Genomic DNA, 17,228 nt, shown 5'->3' on the forward strand with positions numbered 1-17,228 from the left:
ACTGTCCCAACAACTCCAACCACTTCAACTATGCTCTACTATAGTGGCCCCCAAAAAAATTAATTTTTTAGTGGGTTTGTTCCCTTCCCCCCCCCCCCCCCCCCCCCGCTTTAGCTAATTCGACCCCCTTTGGGGATTCAACTTACCAGCCCTCCACATCCCTTAACGTCGAAGACCTACAATTTGTATATAAACCACTAACAAAATCAAGTCATTTTTATGACATCAAGTACTTCATCGTCAACAATTACTTCAATAACTGCTCCAAAAACTGCTTCAACAACTTCAACAACCGCTCTATCATCACCAAGGGATCAAAACATGTAGGTATGAGATAGAACACACGTTTTTTCTAATCAAAATGTATTTTTGACTATACAAAGTAGAATTCAAAAGTGTAGATTTAAGAATTAAGTCTGGCAGAATTGAATTAATGCCTTCTGTGTAAGGAAGAATCAGGCAGAAGGGAGGTCCTTGTAACAATCCCCTAGATGTAAACCAACGTCTAGCACTGTCATCATTTCCTCCTAGGCTGGTCAAAACTACGTACAAAACATCCAAACAGATACTGACACTATTTACACATTCAGCCATAGGTGAAAACGGGAATCGCTGTCGGAGCCGTACTCACGTCCGACCCCGATGCTTCTCCCGAATCCGAAGAGGGCGAACATGACTACACCTACACCCCTTCCACATATTACAACAAATAGAAAATGAGCTCTGCGTGGATCATACCGTCGGCAGTTAAAACAGGAGGTTTACTTGTAGCTCGAAAATATATCTCGTGTTATTTTTTGCTTGACTCACTGGCGGATAGATAATGCAGTGGGGGTTTCCAGAGCAGGATGACTAAGCGGCTGTGTGACATAGAAGCACTCCCGAGGCCTAACTAGATAGCAACGCAGACACCTTTCCACCTCTCTTCTCAGTAGTCACCCCATGGTGTTCTCCTCTCTAGCACCCTGCTACTCCCAGTGACGACTCTGCTCTCACACCTGTTTCGCAGGCAGGGCTGTCGGTGCCCCTCAGGGGTCCCCTCTTCAATAAATATATTCTAGCTCGGAACACCGGCGAATATGAAAGAATGATGAAAGAGAACTATCATACTATAGTCCCATATTGTAATGATTCTGAAGAGGAATTATCTCTACGTTCTCAACGCCTGATCAAAACTCAAAACTCATATCGCAAAACGTATCCCACGTCTCGGATGTATGGCACATGGCTCAGAGCCCAGGCGACACACCGCACCAAGAGCGGCAACTCATTCGCTCCATCCTGATCCCCGAATCTCGCTATATCACGCAGGCGTAGACGCGGAGCCAAGGCTTCCAGGGCCTGTGGCTGATCGAGTCCCCAGTACATGGATGTCCCCGTAGCTTTGGCGATCTGGCTCCGGTGCTGCACCGCAATCATAATCGATCCAACCGCATCAAATATCAATTGTCCCGAGGGAAACCGTTCCACCAGGCGTTGCAATAGGCCTTTGCCTTCCTCCTCGGTGAGATACATCACCAGCCCCTCTAGCAAGATCAATGTTGGGCGATCCGCGGGTATGTCCTGAAGCCATGCGTCCTCCATGACCGACGCATCGACCAATCGATAGTCTCCGCCGGGGGTCGGTAGCAGTTTACGGCGGAGAGCAACAACATCGGGAAGATCCAGATCGATCCACCGCACCTTGGGTCCCCACTGGAGACGGAGGGAGCGGCTGTCGAGGCCGCATGCTAGACAGATAACGGTCGCCCCGGTGTCCTCGTGACGTTCGATAAATTCTGTAGTCCATCGGTCGAACGTGCGGCTACGCATACAGATCGCGCTGAACTGCATGCGGTCCATCTTGAGTTTGGCAAAGTCGTAGTCGATCTGATCCAGGATTCGCCCCGCCCACAGGTCGTTGAGAATGGGTTGTGGATGCTGCGCATCCTTGAATCGGCCTAAGAGCGTGCCCAGCATGGTTTCTTGCGCGCCGGTAAGGTGTATTTTCTTGTTATCGGCCGACGGCGCCCGGACATTGTTGTCCCGCCGGCGAATTTGCATTTGGATCCTGAACGAAGGAAGGATGAAGTTACCCATAACTGTCGGGGCGGGCCGCTCTGCGATGTTCTTGAGATCGTAGTTCAGGACCATGTACGCAATCGCCAGCTTTAGTTCATGCGCTACAAAGAAACGGCCGGGACTGAAGTAGCCAGCAATGAGGAAATGATTTGAATTCTGGAGAATGCGTGCACCACTTACCAGGCGTGTCTGCCATGACCGAAGATGAGATGGGTTTCACTGGTTGTGACCATTCCCATCTTCCGGTATTTCTCTCCTTCAGCAGGATCCTTGCTTCCATCGCTCTGGGCCGCGTATTCTTCGATAGGTCGGGAATATCGGAATGCATCGTAAGACTCTGGGTTTTCATACAAGTCGGGGTCATGGTAAATACCATTCAAGTTCAGCGTCAAGGTACTTCCGTAGGGTATATGCCATCCTTCGTCCTTGTGGGTGATGCCCTCGCGAGCAATGACCTTATGATCCAAGAGAGTGACGGCGAAATTGCTGCGCCTTTGGCTCTCCCGAATGGCACTATCAATTCGGTATAGTTTGGCGAGACCCGCCTTGCTCCACTGATAGTTCTCCTCTCGGAATACACGATCGGCCTCCTCACGAAGGGCCTCAAGCACGGAGGGACCAGCGGCGAGGATATCGATCATGGCATTCTGCGCCGTCATAGCTGTCGTGTGAATCGAGGCAACCTCCACCAGCAGCGTCCGCTGAGCGATTTTAGACGCTTTCAACTCGGTTAGATCGCCTTCGAGCCGAGCCTGTCGAATGCACCAGGTGATGAAATCTTCCGGCTCGGTCCAGCTATTGTAGGCTGGATCACCGTTGGCTTTTCTCTCCATATCCATGAGCCGTTTTTGGATCACAGGAAGGGTCATTCTGATAGCCCGGCGATGGTGAAACCAGTTGGGAATCGCCAATAACGGGCCGAGCAGAGGATGGAGGCTTCGGGGTAAAAAGTCTAATAGGAAGACATTCCGCAAGACGCTTTCGGTGAATCCAACCATGCTGCTCAACAGCTTCGAGTTCCGCCCCAGGTCTTTTCCCAGGACCATCCGGTTCGTAATCTGCGGAATGAGACCCAGCCACATGTCCCAGATATTGAGACTTTTCCATTTTTGCGTATCCAGCCCGAACTCTCGGTCAATGGAATCTTGAACCTCTTCCTGCATGCCAGGAGTGAGTTCACCGAGGGCCCGGATCAGGTTCCTGCCGATTGCGCGATTGTTAAACGGATCCTGGGGATGCGCATTGCCCAGAAAATTATATCTTGCGTAAAGCGAGTCATTGTTGGCTTCGTCTGCGCTGATCACCTCGTCCGATTGTTCCAGCAACCATCGGATCTGGGATTGGGGCAGGACCACCGCAGAACGTCGACCAAAGCCCCAGGGCACAATGAATGGCCGATTGTTTTTTGTGTACTGGAGGAAGAAGCTTAGAAAGTTGTAATAGCCTTTTTATGCAGTCTGGTCCACATACCTTCTCGTATCCCTCTTCTACCCAAACCTTGTGTCGAGCGTAGGCCAACAGAAAATTCTGTATCGTTGCTAGAAAGCCCTTACCGTATCCTACTTGAGGTAGCGAGTCGGATAAGACGCCTTGGTCCCATTTGGCCACGAGTAGGGTAAGTATGAAGATACCAAGTGCCCCGATGATGTGGTTTGTAGTGATGCCTAGGACAAAACTCTCCATGGCGCCAACCATATGTCTCGTCGAGACATCGACACCTAACACGGTGGAGTGAAACGACATCTTCTCTTATTTTCCCTTTACTCGAAGATGAGAAGTGGAATCCCTACTTGACACTCAGTTTCCAGATTTCTACTTGAAGGTGTGTCTGTCGCTGGCCATTCGATCTCCGTCTCCGAACCACTCGGATTCGGCCCTCCGAGCGCACAAGAGCCACCTCCGGCAGGGAACTAACTACGCGATATTATTTCATCGCATAGAAGATAGATTTACCTGTATTCATTCGATGTGTTCGTCTTAATGTCACATCGGGTGTGGGAACTCGCAGTCTTCGCCATAACGGCGACTTATAAGCATCTTCTCAACCTGTTGTTATCCCCTCAGTATCTCGCTTTTCCCATCTATCCGTCTGCGAATAAATCCATACCAGAAGCAACCATGACCACCACGGCCAGTACACAGGTGCAGGAGGAGTACAAGTCCCTCACCGCAGATCTCCCACCCCCGCCGAGGGGCGACATCACCACGCCGGTCCTGTTTTCCCATGAATTTGACCAAGGCACCAATGGATACATGTTCATCAAGAACCCACCGCCAGCCGGTGTGCCGTACACCAACATCCGCCCTGCCCCCTCCATAGTGACGGTGGAAGACCTCCGTGGCAAGGAAGACAGCGTCACCCTCGACCATGACTCGCTGCAGATCCTGCAGGGACTGACAGACATGCCACGCAGCCCAGCGGTTGACTGGGACTCAGACACCAGCATCGAAACCACCTTCTACCCGGCGGTCGAGGCGGCCATCAAGAAAGCAATCTCGAGGTCACACACCGTGCACATCTTCCGCCACGGCATCCGGCACTCGAAGAACTGGCCTGTCCCGTACAATCCACCGGCCATGATCGCCCATCTAGACCAAACCGGTCCCGCGGCAGTCAACCGAGTGCTAAGGCACATGGGCCCGGTCGACGGCCCGCGCTTGCTGCAAGGACGGTACCGGATCGTTCATTTCTGGACGCCCCTCAACGGCCCCGTCTATACGTGCCCCGTGGCCATCGCCAGTTCGGCCACTGTCAAGGATGAGGATATTCGCATCTTTATTAGTCATCTCGGTGGGGTCGGCGGCCTGGGCATGCCCTTGGGCCGGCCCGTGGCAAAGCCGGATCCTGCCGAGCAGTACCGCGAAGATTTTGGGGCTCCGCGGTACGCGGAAGGACAGCGATGGTTCTATTTAAGTGGGATCTCACAGGACGAGGCTATGTTAATCCAGATCTTTGATTCCAAGGCGTTGACGAAAGGAAGTGAAGTAAAGGGGGGTCGGGCAGTCCATTCGGCCTTCCGTGACCCCAGGACACCACAGGGTGCTCCCGATCGTTGGAGCATTGAGGTCTCCTGTCTTGTTTTTAGTGACGAGTGATGCTTTTCTTTTGGGGTTTAATTCAGTGAAGGATAGGTGCAATTAGTTGCAGTGCGAAGGGCATATTCATATTAGGTAACAAAGAGCTTTTCATGTTTGCATTGTTTGCCAGTAGCCTGTAGGGTAAGAATTATTGTCGGATAAACCGTTTCCGTAAAATATAGGTCCAATCAATGGAGTTCAATCAGTCTGTATTTCTGTACTGGCTCAACTGGCAATTTATGGAGCCTGATTAGTTATAAACTAAAATAAACAATAACGTAACTAATTCACAAGCGAGTGGCCATCTCCAAAACACATATTAAATGCAACATATTCTACATTTATATCTCAACCGTATGTTCATCCTATCTCCCCGTTTGTCGATAGCTATTGATAAGACTTATATATCAATTTTGAAGAGAGTAGAATACTATCTTACTACCATTTCAAAAATTACAGAAAATTACGTCCCTAAAAGCTAGAAATATATATATCGCAGTTATAAAGCCATTAATTTTCCTAAGGCTGCCTAGATATGCTAGATATCATATCTAAAGCGCTATGCTACAAAGACAAGTCCCTATAGACTACCGTTGTTGAGATATCAAGTTGTAATTTATTACATTTACTATGTGTTTTGGAGATGGCCACTCGCTTGTGGTGGCCGCTCGCTTGTGAATTACGTTACACATTGTTAGGATTAATAGATCCTCCGGTATTCTCTGGTATGCCGATCCTGCGTTCTCCGACAATTATACTTCCATTGACAAACATATATATGACATTCTGCTTTCACATTATTAGACAAACGAATTCCATAATAAATCACTTCTCTCAAGTCAATCCTCGATCGCTATATGACGACAATCATTCTTTCTTTTCTACGACCAAAGATGTATCCACACCCGCTTCAGAATCCTTGGCATTCTCAGACTTGCCCTTCTCGTCCAGTCCGAACTCAGTGTCCAACTCTTGACGCAAAGGAACATCCTTTTCCAAGAGCACAACCAGTAACCCCAAAGCTGCAAAGGCAATGGCCACTTGCCAAGTCCTCTTGATGCTATCTGACAGAACTGAAACGAACTGCTTCAGGGTTTCTGACGGCAAAGTGTTACGAAACGCGGCGGTAGCATGCTCGTATGCTTGTCCGCCGAGAAGCTCGGTACGAACTCGCTGGTCTCCGATGCGTCCGGGAGCAAGGCTATCGAAGCGATTGTTCAAGACGGCTGCTGGAATGGCCGTTCCCCACTGCACACAATGTTTGGATTAGTATTGAGTCTCGTTTGCAGGGTCTGAGGTCTCGTACCATCATGCCAAAGGTTCGCAGGAATGACCAAGTTGCAGTGGCCAGCGCGGTGTCAGCTTCTGTCAATGGTGCCAGGACGGCAGGAAGTAACGTGGGAATGACTATATGGAGGGGTGAGCAGAAGACAAAAAGGGGCAAATCGAATGGTCCATACCTAGACCCGCACCAGCAGACTGTATGATCTGAAATCCTACCCAACTGCCTGTGTTGGAGCGCTCGTCTAGCAGAGTCAACAGTCCGAAGCCGATAATCACCAAAGCAAAACCAGCACCATGGATGAACCGATATTGACCTAGCTTCGACATCAGGGTTCCCCCTAGGCCAGCAAACGGTACTAGCGCCAGAATGGTCGGCAACAACTGAATACCAGATCGGGTGGTCGATGAACCCAGGACCCCTTGGAAGTAAACGGGTAGGAAGAAGAGTGCCCAGATTGTGATGATCCCGTGTAGGAAGGTCAGAATGAACGCTATCGCGGACGTCCGGTTCGAAAAGAGATGGAGGGGCATCATTGGATGGGGAGCGAGTCGCGGCGACGCTTCAAACAACATGAAGCCCACTAAACCCAGCATGCCGATGACCAAAGGCACAATAACGTGGTAGGACGACCACGGATACACGGCGCCGGCCCAGGAGAGCGCGATAAGCTATGCCAATTAGCCATCAAGGCCCCAGCGGGAAGATCATGAATGAAACAAAATCAAAATCAGACGTACAATAGCGCTTATGGTCGCCACAAAAAGCACGTTGCCCAACCAATCGATCTGCGTTAGCTTATCCGCAAAGGTCTTTTCCTGATTGTACTTCACATGAAGGAACAGGATCAGGATCACCAACGCCACGCCACCAATCGGCAGGTTCAGATAAAACACCCAACGCCAGGTGGTGTGTTGGACAATGAGGCCGCCGAATAAGGGGCCCAAGGCCGTGCCGAGCGCAATGACGCCGAAGATCATACCAATGTATTGCCCTCGTTGACGTAACGGGATCAAGTCACAGACAATGATCTCAATGAGGACGTTGATTCCTCCGGCACCCACACCCTGGATCACGCGTCCTGCTATTAGCATTGACATATTGCTCGCGCCGCCGCCGATTCCGCTGCCCAAGATGAAGGTGGCGGTGGAAATGATGGTGGGCCAGCGTCGTCCGAATACATTGGCCAGCTGTCCCTGCAGCGGTTGCAAGGCGGTCCTGATGGTGGGTTGGTTCGTCAGCGCGCCTCGGACGGGGAATCAGGGGGTGGGCATTGGTCGCGGTACATACATGGCAAGAAAATAGCCGTTCACGGCCCAGACATAGCGGTCACCTCCGCCCAAATCTGCGATGATTGAAGGCAGTGCGGTGGAGGTGATGGTGCCCTCCAGGGCAGTCATCATGCCCACAAAGCAAATGGCGACGAGGATGGCATAGAAACGGGGCCCTTTCTTGAAGGTAGCGGCAGCAGCCGCGGACTTGGGTGGGTTCGTGGGGCCACTGCCCGGCTCCCCGTCAGCATGTTGGTTTTGGCCTGGACCTGTCTGTTCCGGTGTCATCTTTCTTGCTGTTAAGTCCCTCGGGGCGGATAGTGACTGTGTGGGTGGTGAAATGGTGAGACTGGCAGGTAAGAGTGACAAGATTGGAGCAGCCCTCACTCGGGGGAATGGCCAGGGTATCCATCATAGCGAGGCGTGCACATTCTTTGTTTGATCGATTTCACTATTCCGGAACGGAGTCTTGATTTCTAATCTGATGCAGGTTCGGAGTCGGACATCTCCAGTACATTGATTCGGAGAGGGTGCCATTGGTCACTGTCCTCCACACTGCTCCACATTGCCCCCAAATTTCGCGTAAGCTTCTTTGTAGCTTGTTCATCGAATCAATTTATCCCCATAGTAATAATAATGACAGTTGTTGAGAGATCGGTGCATGAACTTCCTCTACCTATTCCTATCTCTCGAGACATTTACTGTCTTCCTTGGGAAATATCAACAAGTTCTCCGGTGAGATGGGAAGGTCTCCTGGTATGGGGCTGGTGGCACGGACCCTTAGGGGTAAAGTGGGTATCACGGGAGCTCTCCGAGACACTAGGCCGAAGAGAGTTAGATCTATTTGTTATTTTGTGGAGATGAAATATGTACACGTTTTTTTCCGATCACAATGTAGGGTTTTTTTTGACTATGTGGAGTAGAATTCAAAAGTGTAGAATTAAGTCTGGCAGAACTGAGTTGATGCCTTATGTGTAAAGCAGAATCAGGCAGAGGGGGGTCCCATTAGCCAAGTGGGGGGATCCCTGTAACGATCCCCTTTTTCTCTTGTTTGAAACTGCGTTTGCTTTCTTATAGGCTTATACAAGTTATTTCGTTAAACGATGAGTACAAACAAATGGAGCATGTAATTATATAGTTTCGAATGGCTCAGCCGACACACACCAGTTTACTTTTGTGTGCCACAAGGGTCGCCAATGCGGTCACTGAGGAGCTATGCATCACGTCGAAAAGAGAGCACTCGGCCTCGAATGTGGCCACCAGCCAATTGCGCAGCTCAACCGCCACTAATGAATCCACACCAAACTGCGAAAGCGACATGTTGGGGTCTATTTCCGACACCGGCCTGCTAAACATGCCTGCGAGAATCCCGACTAGGGCGTGTGTGATGGTCTGGACGGCCTCAAGCAACGTCGTCGACGCGGTAAGCTGCTTCTTGATGTTGGGCCCGCTACCGTCAGGACCGGCGGAGCCTTCCCCGGAACCGGTGAGGTCACCGCGCTGTTCTAACCCAGCAAAACGGGTATCATGATTCCAGAATGCAGCTGAATCAGACCGGGTAAACGTGGATGGGATGCCTGTGACTACCTGGCATGTTGTGGATGTTCGACGGGGATCCCGGATCGCGGATTCGACCAGGCCCAGGACTTCCTGTTCAGACACAGCTCGCAGCCCCAGTTTGGTGAGATGGTCTGCAACTCGCTGCGTCCCTGCGACCACACCTACAGACGAGACCATTCCCAGATCGATTGACACAGCAGATAGGCCCTGTGCCGCGCGATGTCGGGCGAGAGCATCTTGAAAGCTCCCCCCGGCAGCGTAGTTCGCCTGTCCCGCATTTCCTCCAAAGCCGCTGATCGAGGAGAGAAGGACGAAGAAATCCGCATCCAGCAACAGTTCATGAAGATTCCAGCTGCCCTGGACCTTCGGACGGAGGGCGGCCATGTAATCAGCCCACTTCATCTGTTCAAAGATGCAGTCCTATCCAGGGCGGTTAGCGGGAGTGAAAAACTGGAAACATCGGTCGGTCTGTTGTTGGCCGTTGACTTACCTTGAGAACCATGGCCGCTTGGATGACCCCCTTCACCGGTAGCATGCGGCGAGCACAGTCTGCAAAAACAGCCATCAGCTGACTCTTATCGGCGATGTCGCAGCTGTGCAGGGTAACGGTCGTGCCATGGGCTTCAAGAGAGCGGACAAACGCTTTCCTAGAATGATCGAGCGTCGAGGCACTGCGGGAGAGCAGGACGAGATGACGGGCTCCTCTGTCAACTAGCATTTGGGCCACCGATTTTCCTATGCCACCGAGGCCACCAACAACCAAGTAGCTCGCCTTAGGGGAGAGAATAATAGGTTTGGGAGCGGGCGGCAGGACCTGGATGTATGTATTAGCTGTAGTTTCCAGAGCGACTTCGTCCTAGGACTTGTCCTACCTTGACAATATCGCCGGGCCGTGGCTGTAAAATGATTTTGCCTATATGTTTCCCCGTTTGCATCGTGCGGAAGGCTTTCTCCACCTCGCCCATGGAGAACGTTGTAATAGGGCTCACCGGACGGATTTGACCGGCCTCGAGCAGGGTGTTGATCTCGCCAAAGATGCGGGCCACTTCCGGTCCACGCTGTTCCCCCAGAGTAATCAAGTCCAGCGAGGCAAAGAGAACACTGCGGACGAAGGGCCCCATCTCGACCATACTGTTCTGCTCAATGTCCTTCTTTCCAATTTCGATGAAACGACCAAAGGTGCCAATGCAGCGCCATGTCTGGCGGAGAAGAGGGCCGGCGAGGGAGTTCAACACCACATCGACTCCCTTTCCGTTCGTGGCGTGCATGATATGATCCACGAAGGAATCGTTTCGACTGCTGAATATCCGAGACGGAGAGATGCCGTAGTGCTCAGCGATGAAGTCTCGCTTCTCCTCCGACCCAACGGTCACAAAGATCTCTGCGCCAGCTGCCTGGGCCAGCATGATGGCCGCTTGCCCGACTCCACCGGTTCCCGAATGGATGAGAACAGTCTCTCCGGGCTTCAGATGAGCCAAATCGTAAAGGGCATGGTAAGCGGTAATAAATACAAGCGGAACTGAAGCAGCCGTGGGGAAATCCATACCCACGGGGATAGGCGCAACGCTGGTGTATGGGATGCGCACACGGGTGGCAAAGTACCCGATGATAAAGGCGTATACATAATCCCCTTCCCTGAAACCGGCCGCGCGAGCTTGAGGAGTGACATGGGCGATGACTCCGCTACATTCAAATCCCATCCGGATTTCATCCAACTGACCCAGGGCAACCATGACATCGCGGAAATTGAGTCCAAAGGCTCGTGGCTCGATTTCGACATAACCGTCAGGTAGCGGCTCATTCGCCAAAGGATCATGGCCAAATTCCAGGCTGCTAAGGAGACCCGGAGTGGTCACTCCGAGGCGAACTGGATGGCCGATCTCAAAGAAGGGCTTGAGCTCCGGTTCTCTCCGCAGAGAGAGACCAGAGACGAGCTGGGTTTCGTGCACGTTTTCGCAAACACGTGAAATGTGGACTACATTGGATCGAACAGAATATTCCGTTTCCAGTTTGTTATGGGGCGAAAGATAAAAGCCGACGTGTAGGATACGTGCGACCACATCGGCCGAGTGTGCACTCCATGCCGCAGATTCCGGAGCCAGGTCCAAGGAGACATAGCGCTTGGCAGTGTTCTCACATCGGAGGGTCCGTAACAAACCCTGATGGAGAGCACCCCACGGCTCCTCCGTAATCGCTTGGGCCCCCCGAGATACCCATAAGGAGCCCTGGGAGAAGCCCAACAAATGGCGCAGGGCGTTGAACTGATCCTGAGTGAGATTATGGAGAAGAGGGCTAACCAGATCATCGAGGAAGACACAAACACCACTCTCAACGTTGACCGCCTCTTCCAAGGAGTGAACCGACAAACTGTAGGAACCGTGTTGATGAAGGGTGGCCCTGAGGGACTGTACCCAGCTCTCCGGCGGTGCAGCTGTGGAGTACACCAACATGATCTGGCGTGATGATGGCAGTTCCTTCGCCACCTCCGGTGGAAGAATTGAAGCCAAAATTACTTCACCTCGATATGATTCGGCATCGAGGCCCTGTACAACCTGAAGGGCGCAGGGGTCCAATCCAGCTCGCTCGAGTGGGCCCTTCCACGATTCGAGGGAGGCGACTCCCTTCCATTGCGGCATCAGCCTCAGGATAACCTGGATTGCAGAATCCTGAATGCTGTGTCCAAATATCAGACATTTGCCTCCCGGCTTGAGCAAGGTTCGAACATTCTTGAGAATCTGTTCAACGTCCCCAGTGATACACAGCGCAGAGGATAGAATGATTAAATCGTATGTCTCAGGACTAAAGCCTTGATCCTCTGGAAACTCGCTAGGGGTGTAGGTCTTGAAGTGAACTCGCCCATCATAATCCTTCAATGCATCCTCATCTGTTGTAGCCCGTGCCTCTTGCAGCTCCAGAGTCGCCATATCGTAGTCACTGAAACCTCGGTCCGTGCCTGCTGTCAATGCATCTAGTATCATACGGGTCGTCTGGAAACTGCCATTGCTGATTTCAAGAATCTTGGACTGGGGTGACTTGTAGCTGTACAGACCTAGCAGGTCCTGGACAACAGAGACGCAAAAGTCAGCTGGCTGAGATGAAGACCTTTCCAGAAGTTCGAAGTGACAATGCTCAGCCACGATTCGAGCGTCCGTTTGTCCAGAAAGGATATCAGGTAATGCTCGAGCAAATCGGGTGAGAAGCCTTCCTTCCTCGACCTCTTCCAGGTCCGACGCCAGCGCCAGGACGTATTCCGCGCTCATGCCATCGAGGTCTAGTGTGGGCCGAGCCTCGTCGACGACGCTCTTCATCCAAGTCCAATAAGCTTGATTGTCTGCCGTGACAGTCTCTTCTTTAATCTCGCGGAGCACTGCAGAAAGAAAGACAACGGCCATCTCCTGGAGTCGCGAGAATTTGAGCTGTTTGGCACCGAGATTAGAAGCTTGGGAGGGACGCAGATCGGCGGCAGTGACAAAGTCCACGTCTGGTTTCCAGATAGCCTGGTAACAGAGGTTGTCATGCGGCTCATCAATCGTAGCTGTCCCGCCCAGTGACCGAAAGAATAATCCCTCGATCCTCAGTACCGGCTCCCGATGGGGACCGGGGGTGGTTGCATCGACGAGCCGGACAGAGGACTCAAATCCGTGAGGACCGGACCGGATGAGGGACGAATGAGACTCAAAAATGTGTCCAGGCTCTGCACTCAACGAAGACGCAATGTACAATGACTTGATAGCGGTCGGAATCAGGGCCGTTCGTTGGTCCGTTCCTCCGGAGGGTAGGTTATGGTATACCCCCTGGAAAACCGAGTCCAGGGTGGTCGGTTGTATGAGATGGGGTTGTTGATGGCGGTGCGGCATGGAGTCAGCCGTATCAGCCACTTTGAATGTTGAGATAGAGTGCCCAGGCATCGATTGCGCAGCGATCAAGTTCTGAAATATCGGGCCGTGATTCACGCCTACGGCGTGCAATGCCTTGTATGTATCCGCCGGATCAATTGTTCTCCAGTTCCCTTGCTCTGCTTGATTATCAATCCCCGAATCGACGAAAGCCGGGCCAACCCATCCACTTCCGTTATGTGGTGCGATAGTTGCACACTGACCCTCACAGTGAATAGTCCACTTGCCCTGAGTATCAACCGACTGGATCTGGAAGTCATACCAGCCCTGGACCCGAAGGACTCCGTCGGCCGTGGGGCGCATGGATGTGCGAACCTCGACTCCGGCGGCCGATGTATCGTCGAGGATGAGCGGATTGCGGATCTGAACATCCTGCAGCTGGTACCCCGATGGAGTTAGCGAGAATTCACCGCCACCAAGTTGACGCAGACCCTCCACGACCATACTGATGTAGCCCGCTCCGGGATAAATAATGGACCCCTGGACGACGTGATCTCGCACCCAGGGAACGTCCCGAGGACGAATGACATAGCGCCAGCTGGGTGTTGAAGGGGTGGAATCGGCGGCGGCAACGCCCAATAGATCGTGGGGTGCGAAAGTCCTTGTCCGCAGGTCACGGTTCATGCGTGGTTCAGTCCAGTAGGACGTCTCGTGATTCCATGGATATGTCGGCAGATCGGTGAGCATCGGTATTCCCTGGTGGCTGTAAGGGAAATTGACCGCCCCGAGATCCACCGGATAGCCTTGTTTGACTAACGACGAGACCAGACGGTGCATGGTCTGCACGGCATTCTCCCCCCTTGTCAAGCACGACTCGTAAGCGATTCCCGCTGGCTGTAGCTCTGGGAGCTGAAGGGTCTGTCGGACTGGACCGGCCAGAGCGCCGTGCGGCCCGACTTCGATGAGCAGATCAACCGCGGGCGTGCCATCAGTCTCCGCCGGATTAACACAGAGGTTGCGAAGGGCGTCGAGAAACTCCACAGGCTGTACCATGTTTCGTACCCAGTGCTCTGGACTCGCGATTTCTTCTCCGGAGTACATACGATCGCCTGTCGTCGGGGATGAGTAGGTAATTCCCCCGTCATAACCGGGTTCTGGCTGCAAGAACCGGGACAACATTTCCCTATAGTCGTCGGCAATGGGCAGCATATGGTGAGAGTGATAAGCCGCTTCGACCTTTAGGCGGCGAGCAAACACCTGCTCTTGCGCTAGAATTGCCTCTATCTCCTCAATAGCGATCATATCGCCCGAGATAGTCACGCTGGATGGGCTGTTGACGCACGCAATGACGGCTTTCCCAGATTGAACCCGGGAGAGCACGGCTTGGGCATTCTCGCGACCCAGACCGACGGCCACCATCCCGCCTGCACGGTCGAGCAGCCTTTGAAACTGACTGGTCAGATCGCCCCGGCTGTAGACGATGGCCATGGCGGCCGACAGGCTGATAGCCCCGGCGGCATATGCAGCGCCAACCTCTCCGCTCGAATGGCCGGTGACTCCGGTGGGGTGAATGCCCCAGGATCGGAGGAGATTGACTAGGGCGATTTGGACCGCGACCGACAGCGGCAGGCTATGGGAGACTTGATTGACGCGGCTCTCGTTGGCATCGCGCTGCAACTCCTCGACCACCGACCAGCTTGCTCCCATAGAGCGGAGGCATTCATCCACCTCCCCGATAGTCTGCCAAAAGACAGGATAGGCGCTTAAGAGCTCCCGTCCCATGGCGTGCCACTGGGCACCTTGGCCAGTGAAAATCATTCCCAGCCGGGGAGCCCGCGAACTGCGATGGGGAGACAGCTGTGTGGAGTCAAGCGTCGACTGCAGGGCGGCCAGCGAGTCTGCTTGGCAGGCCACTGTCCATGCAAACCGGGACCGTCGTTGCCCTAGTGTAAGTGCCAGTTGATCCATGAGATGGTCATTTTTCGACTCGGATCGTTCTCCTGCCTCTGAAACATATTGTCGCAGTTGGTCGACCATGGTCCGGGTCGTCTGTTGGTCTTTGGCGCTGAGCACGAACACTCGAGACCGGGCCTTGGGATTCGGGGAGCATAGCTCTGTCGACGGGGCCAAGAGAGGAAGGAGATATTGTGGGTGTTCGAGGATAGCGTGTGCATTGGCGCCTCCATAGCCGAAGTTATTGATCGACGCTCGACGTAGCGAGTGTGAGGGCCATGACTGCAGGCTGAGCGGGATCTATCCAAGGTATGGGATCAGTGATTGGTATCCATAGGCGCCACGAGTCAAAATGGATTGCTTTGGCCTACCTTTAGTTTCAAAGTCTCCAGCGAGATCTTCTCGTTGGGGGACTCATAGTTCAAATGCGGTGGGATTTTCCCCTTCTCTAATGCCATGACCGCCTTGATAATACCTGCAAGACCACTTGCCGCTTCCGTATGGCCAATGTTCGTCTTGACCGATCCGATCAGAAGCGGGTGTTCCCCGGGTCGGCCATTGCCAAAGACCGTGCCCAGTGCATGCGCTTCAATGGTGTCTCCAGCCTGGGTCCCGGTCCCGTGGGCCTCGACATAGGCCGTATCAACGGGGTTTAGAGCCGCCACTTCATAGCATTCCCGCATGAGCGTCTGCTGTGCCTCCTGGCTCGGTGACGTCAGGGTGGCCGTTTTCCCATCCTGGTTAGCGGCGGTATTGCGGATCACCGCGCGAATGGGATCGCCGTCGCGGAGGGCCGTCTCCAGGGGCTTAATTAGGATGGTGGCCACGCCGTCCCCGCGACCATACCCCGATGCCCGGGAGTCAAAAGCAAAGCACTTTCCTTCCGCGGAGAGAAGACTAATTCTTGTCAGAAATTTCTCTCTCACGTTCCTTCCCTGTTCAAGTCTGAACGTACCTGAGGTTGGTTCCGGAAATAAACATATCCGGGTTCAGGAGAACATTCGATCCCCCTACGATGGCCATGTTGCTCTCGTTAGCTCGCAGGCTCTGGCAGGCTAGATGAAGTAGGGTGAGAGTGGTGGAGCAGCCGGTGTCGATCATGAGACTGGGGCCTCGTAGATCATAGAAATGGGATACCCGGTTTGCAATCATGGCCGCCCCATTCCCTGTCAAATAGAAGCGCGCAAGGGTGTCTGGGTCTCGCATTAAGCTGTCGTGATTATCTCGAAAGCAGGTCCCTGCAAACACGGCCGTTCGCGAGCCCGCCACCTGTTCGAGGGGAATGCCGGCATTCTCCAACGCCTCGTATACCGTTTCCAGTTGCATTCTGACCTCCGGGTCCATTGCCTGGTCTCGTCAGTTTGCAAGAAAAATGTCAGGGTGGAATGGTGCCCTTACACTAGCCGTTTCGGAAGAGAGGTTGAAAAACGACGCATCAAATTGGGAGGCATCTTGGGTTAGAAAGTGTGCTCCTTTCACGTACGACTATAGAAAAACCAAAACAGACACTCGTTAGACCACTTATTGAACCCGGAATGGATATAGATGGAGGTGGAAAGATGAAATACCGTCCCGAGGTGCTCCTTGTCTGGATGATACCAGGCCGCCTGGTTGAAGCGATTCGAAGGAATGGGGGACCAGGCACTGCGGGCGTTGGCACAAAGTTCCCACAGCTTTTCGGGGCTGGTGGCATCCCCAGGAAAGCGGCAGGCCATGCCAATGACGGCAATGGGCATGACGGGCAGGTCAAGCTCTGGTGCGAGGGAGTGATCCGTATCGCCATCGCTGGGACTAGGAGTTGGAGACACTGGGATAATCATTGGGCGAACCGCTGGATCGATGAGCTGTCAAAATGGCGATATTGGTTAAATCGCTGACCTTTGCGCACAGATCCGTTCATTTTAACGTTATTATTATAGGTTGTCTCGCTGGCGAGCTTTCCTTATTGTCAGTATACGCTGTGTGGCTCTCCATCTTCGGATCGGACATTGTCATCTTGTTCGGTCGGAGTCGGAGAAGACAAAGAAACAGACATTGGAGGGTTGAGGGTCTGGATGGATCCATTAACGCTAAGCAGGGACTGTTGTCTCAAACGACAAAGAAGAGGCGTCGGAATGACTCCGTTCGGTCTAGGGGGAAGAGAGGCTTACTGGCTAGCCTATCCGGGTATGGGTTCGATGTTACCCC

General features: G+C 52.9%; 4 protein-coding genes across 4 annotated transcripts; 1 reads left to right on the forward strand and 3 right to left on the reverse strand.

Annotated features, from left to right (window-relative positions):
• Positions 1 to 1,176: 1,176 nt before the first annotated feature.
• Positions 1,177 to 3,744, reverse strand: LCP9604111_2027 (uncharacterized protein; the record flags this gene model as incomplete). The annotated part of the gene is made up of 3 exons (XM_039069459.1): positions 1,177 to 2,182; positions 2,242 to 3,473; positions 3,532 to 3,744. 3 exons carry the CDS (start codon positions 3,742 to 3,744, stop codon positions 1,177 to 1,179), a joined length of 2,451 nt encoding a protein of 816 aa, XP_038932154.1.
• A 435-nt stretch (positions 3,745 to 4,179) lies between these two features.
• Positions 4,180 to 5,157, forward strand: LCP9604111_2028 (uncharacterized protein; the record flags this gene model as incomplete). Its single annotated transcript, XM_039069460.1, has 1 exon — positions 4,180 to 5,157. One exon carries the CDS (start codon positions 4,180 to 4,182, stop codon positions 5,155 to 5,157), a length of 978 nt encoding a protein of 325 aa, XP_038932155.1.
• Positions 5,158 to 6,006: 849 nt separating this feature from the next.
• LCP9604111_2029 (MDR family MFS transporter) lies at positions 6,007 to 7,980 on the reverse strand (the record flags this gene model as incomplete). The annotated part of the gene is made up of 5 exons (XM_039069461.1): positions 6,007 to 6,387; positions 6,446 to 6,546; positions 6,600 to 7,092; positions 7,162 to 7,639; positions 7,712 to 7,980. 5 exons carry the CDS (start codon positions 7,978 to 7,980, stop codon positions 6,007 to 6,009), a joined length of 1,722 nt encoding a protein of 573 aa, XP_038932156.1.
• An 861-nt stretch (positions 7,981 to 8,841) lies between these two features.
• On the reverse strand, positions 8,842 to 16,941 carry LCP9604111_2030 (type I polyketide synthase; the record flags this gene model as incomplete). The annotated part of the gene is made up of 8 exons (XM_039069463.1): positions 8,842 to 9,672; positions 9,743 to 10,066; positions 10,125 to 15,341; positions 15,413 to 15,938; positions 15,997 to 16,388; positions 16,440 to 16,526; positions 16,610 to 16,872; positions 16,920 to 16,941. The coding sequence occupies 8 exons, from the start codon at positions 16,939 to 16,941 to the stop codon at positions 8,842 to 8,844; spliced, it is 7,662 nt and encodes a 2,553-aa protein (XP_038932157.1).
• Between the last annotated feature and the right edge of the window lie 287 nt (positions 16,942 to 17,228).

This window comes from Penicillium roqueforti (genome assembly GCF_015533775.1).
Source record: "Penicillium roqueforti strain LCP96 04111 chromosome Unknown scaffold_02, whole genome shotgun sequence".
Classification (NCBI taxonomy): Eukaryota; Fungi; Ascomycota; class Eurotiomycetes; order Eurotiales; family Aspergillaceae; genus Penicillium; species Penicillium roqueforti.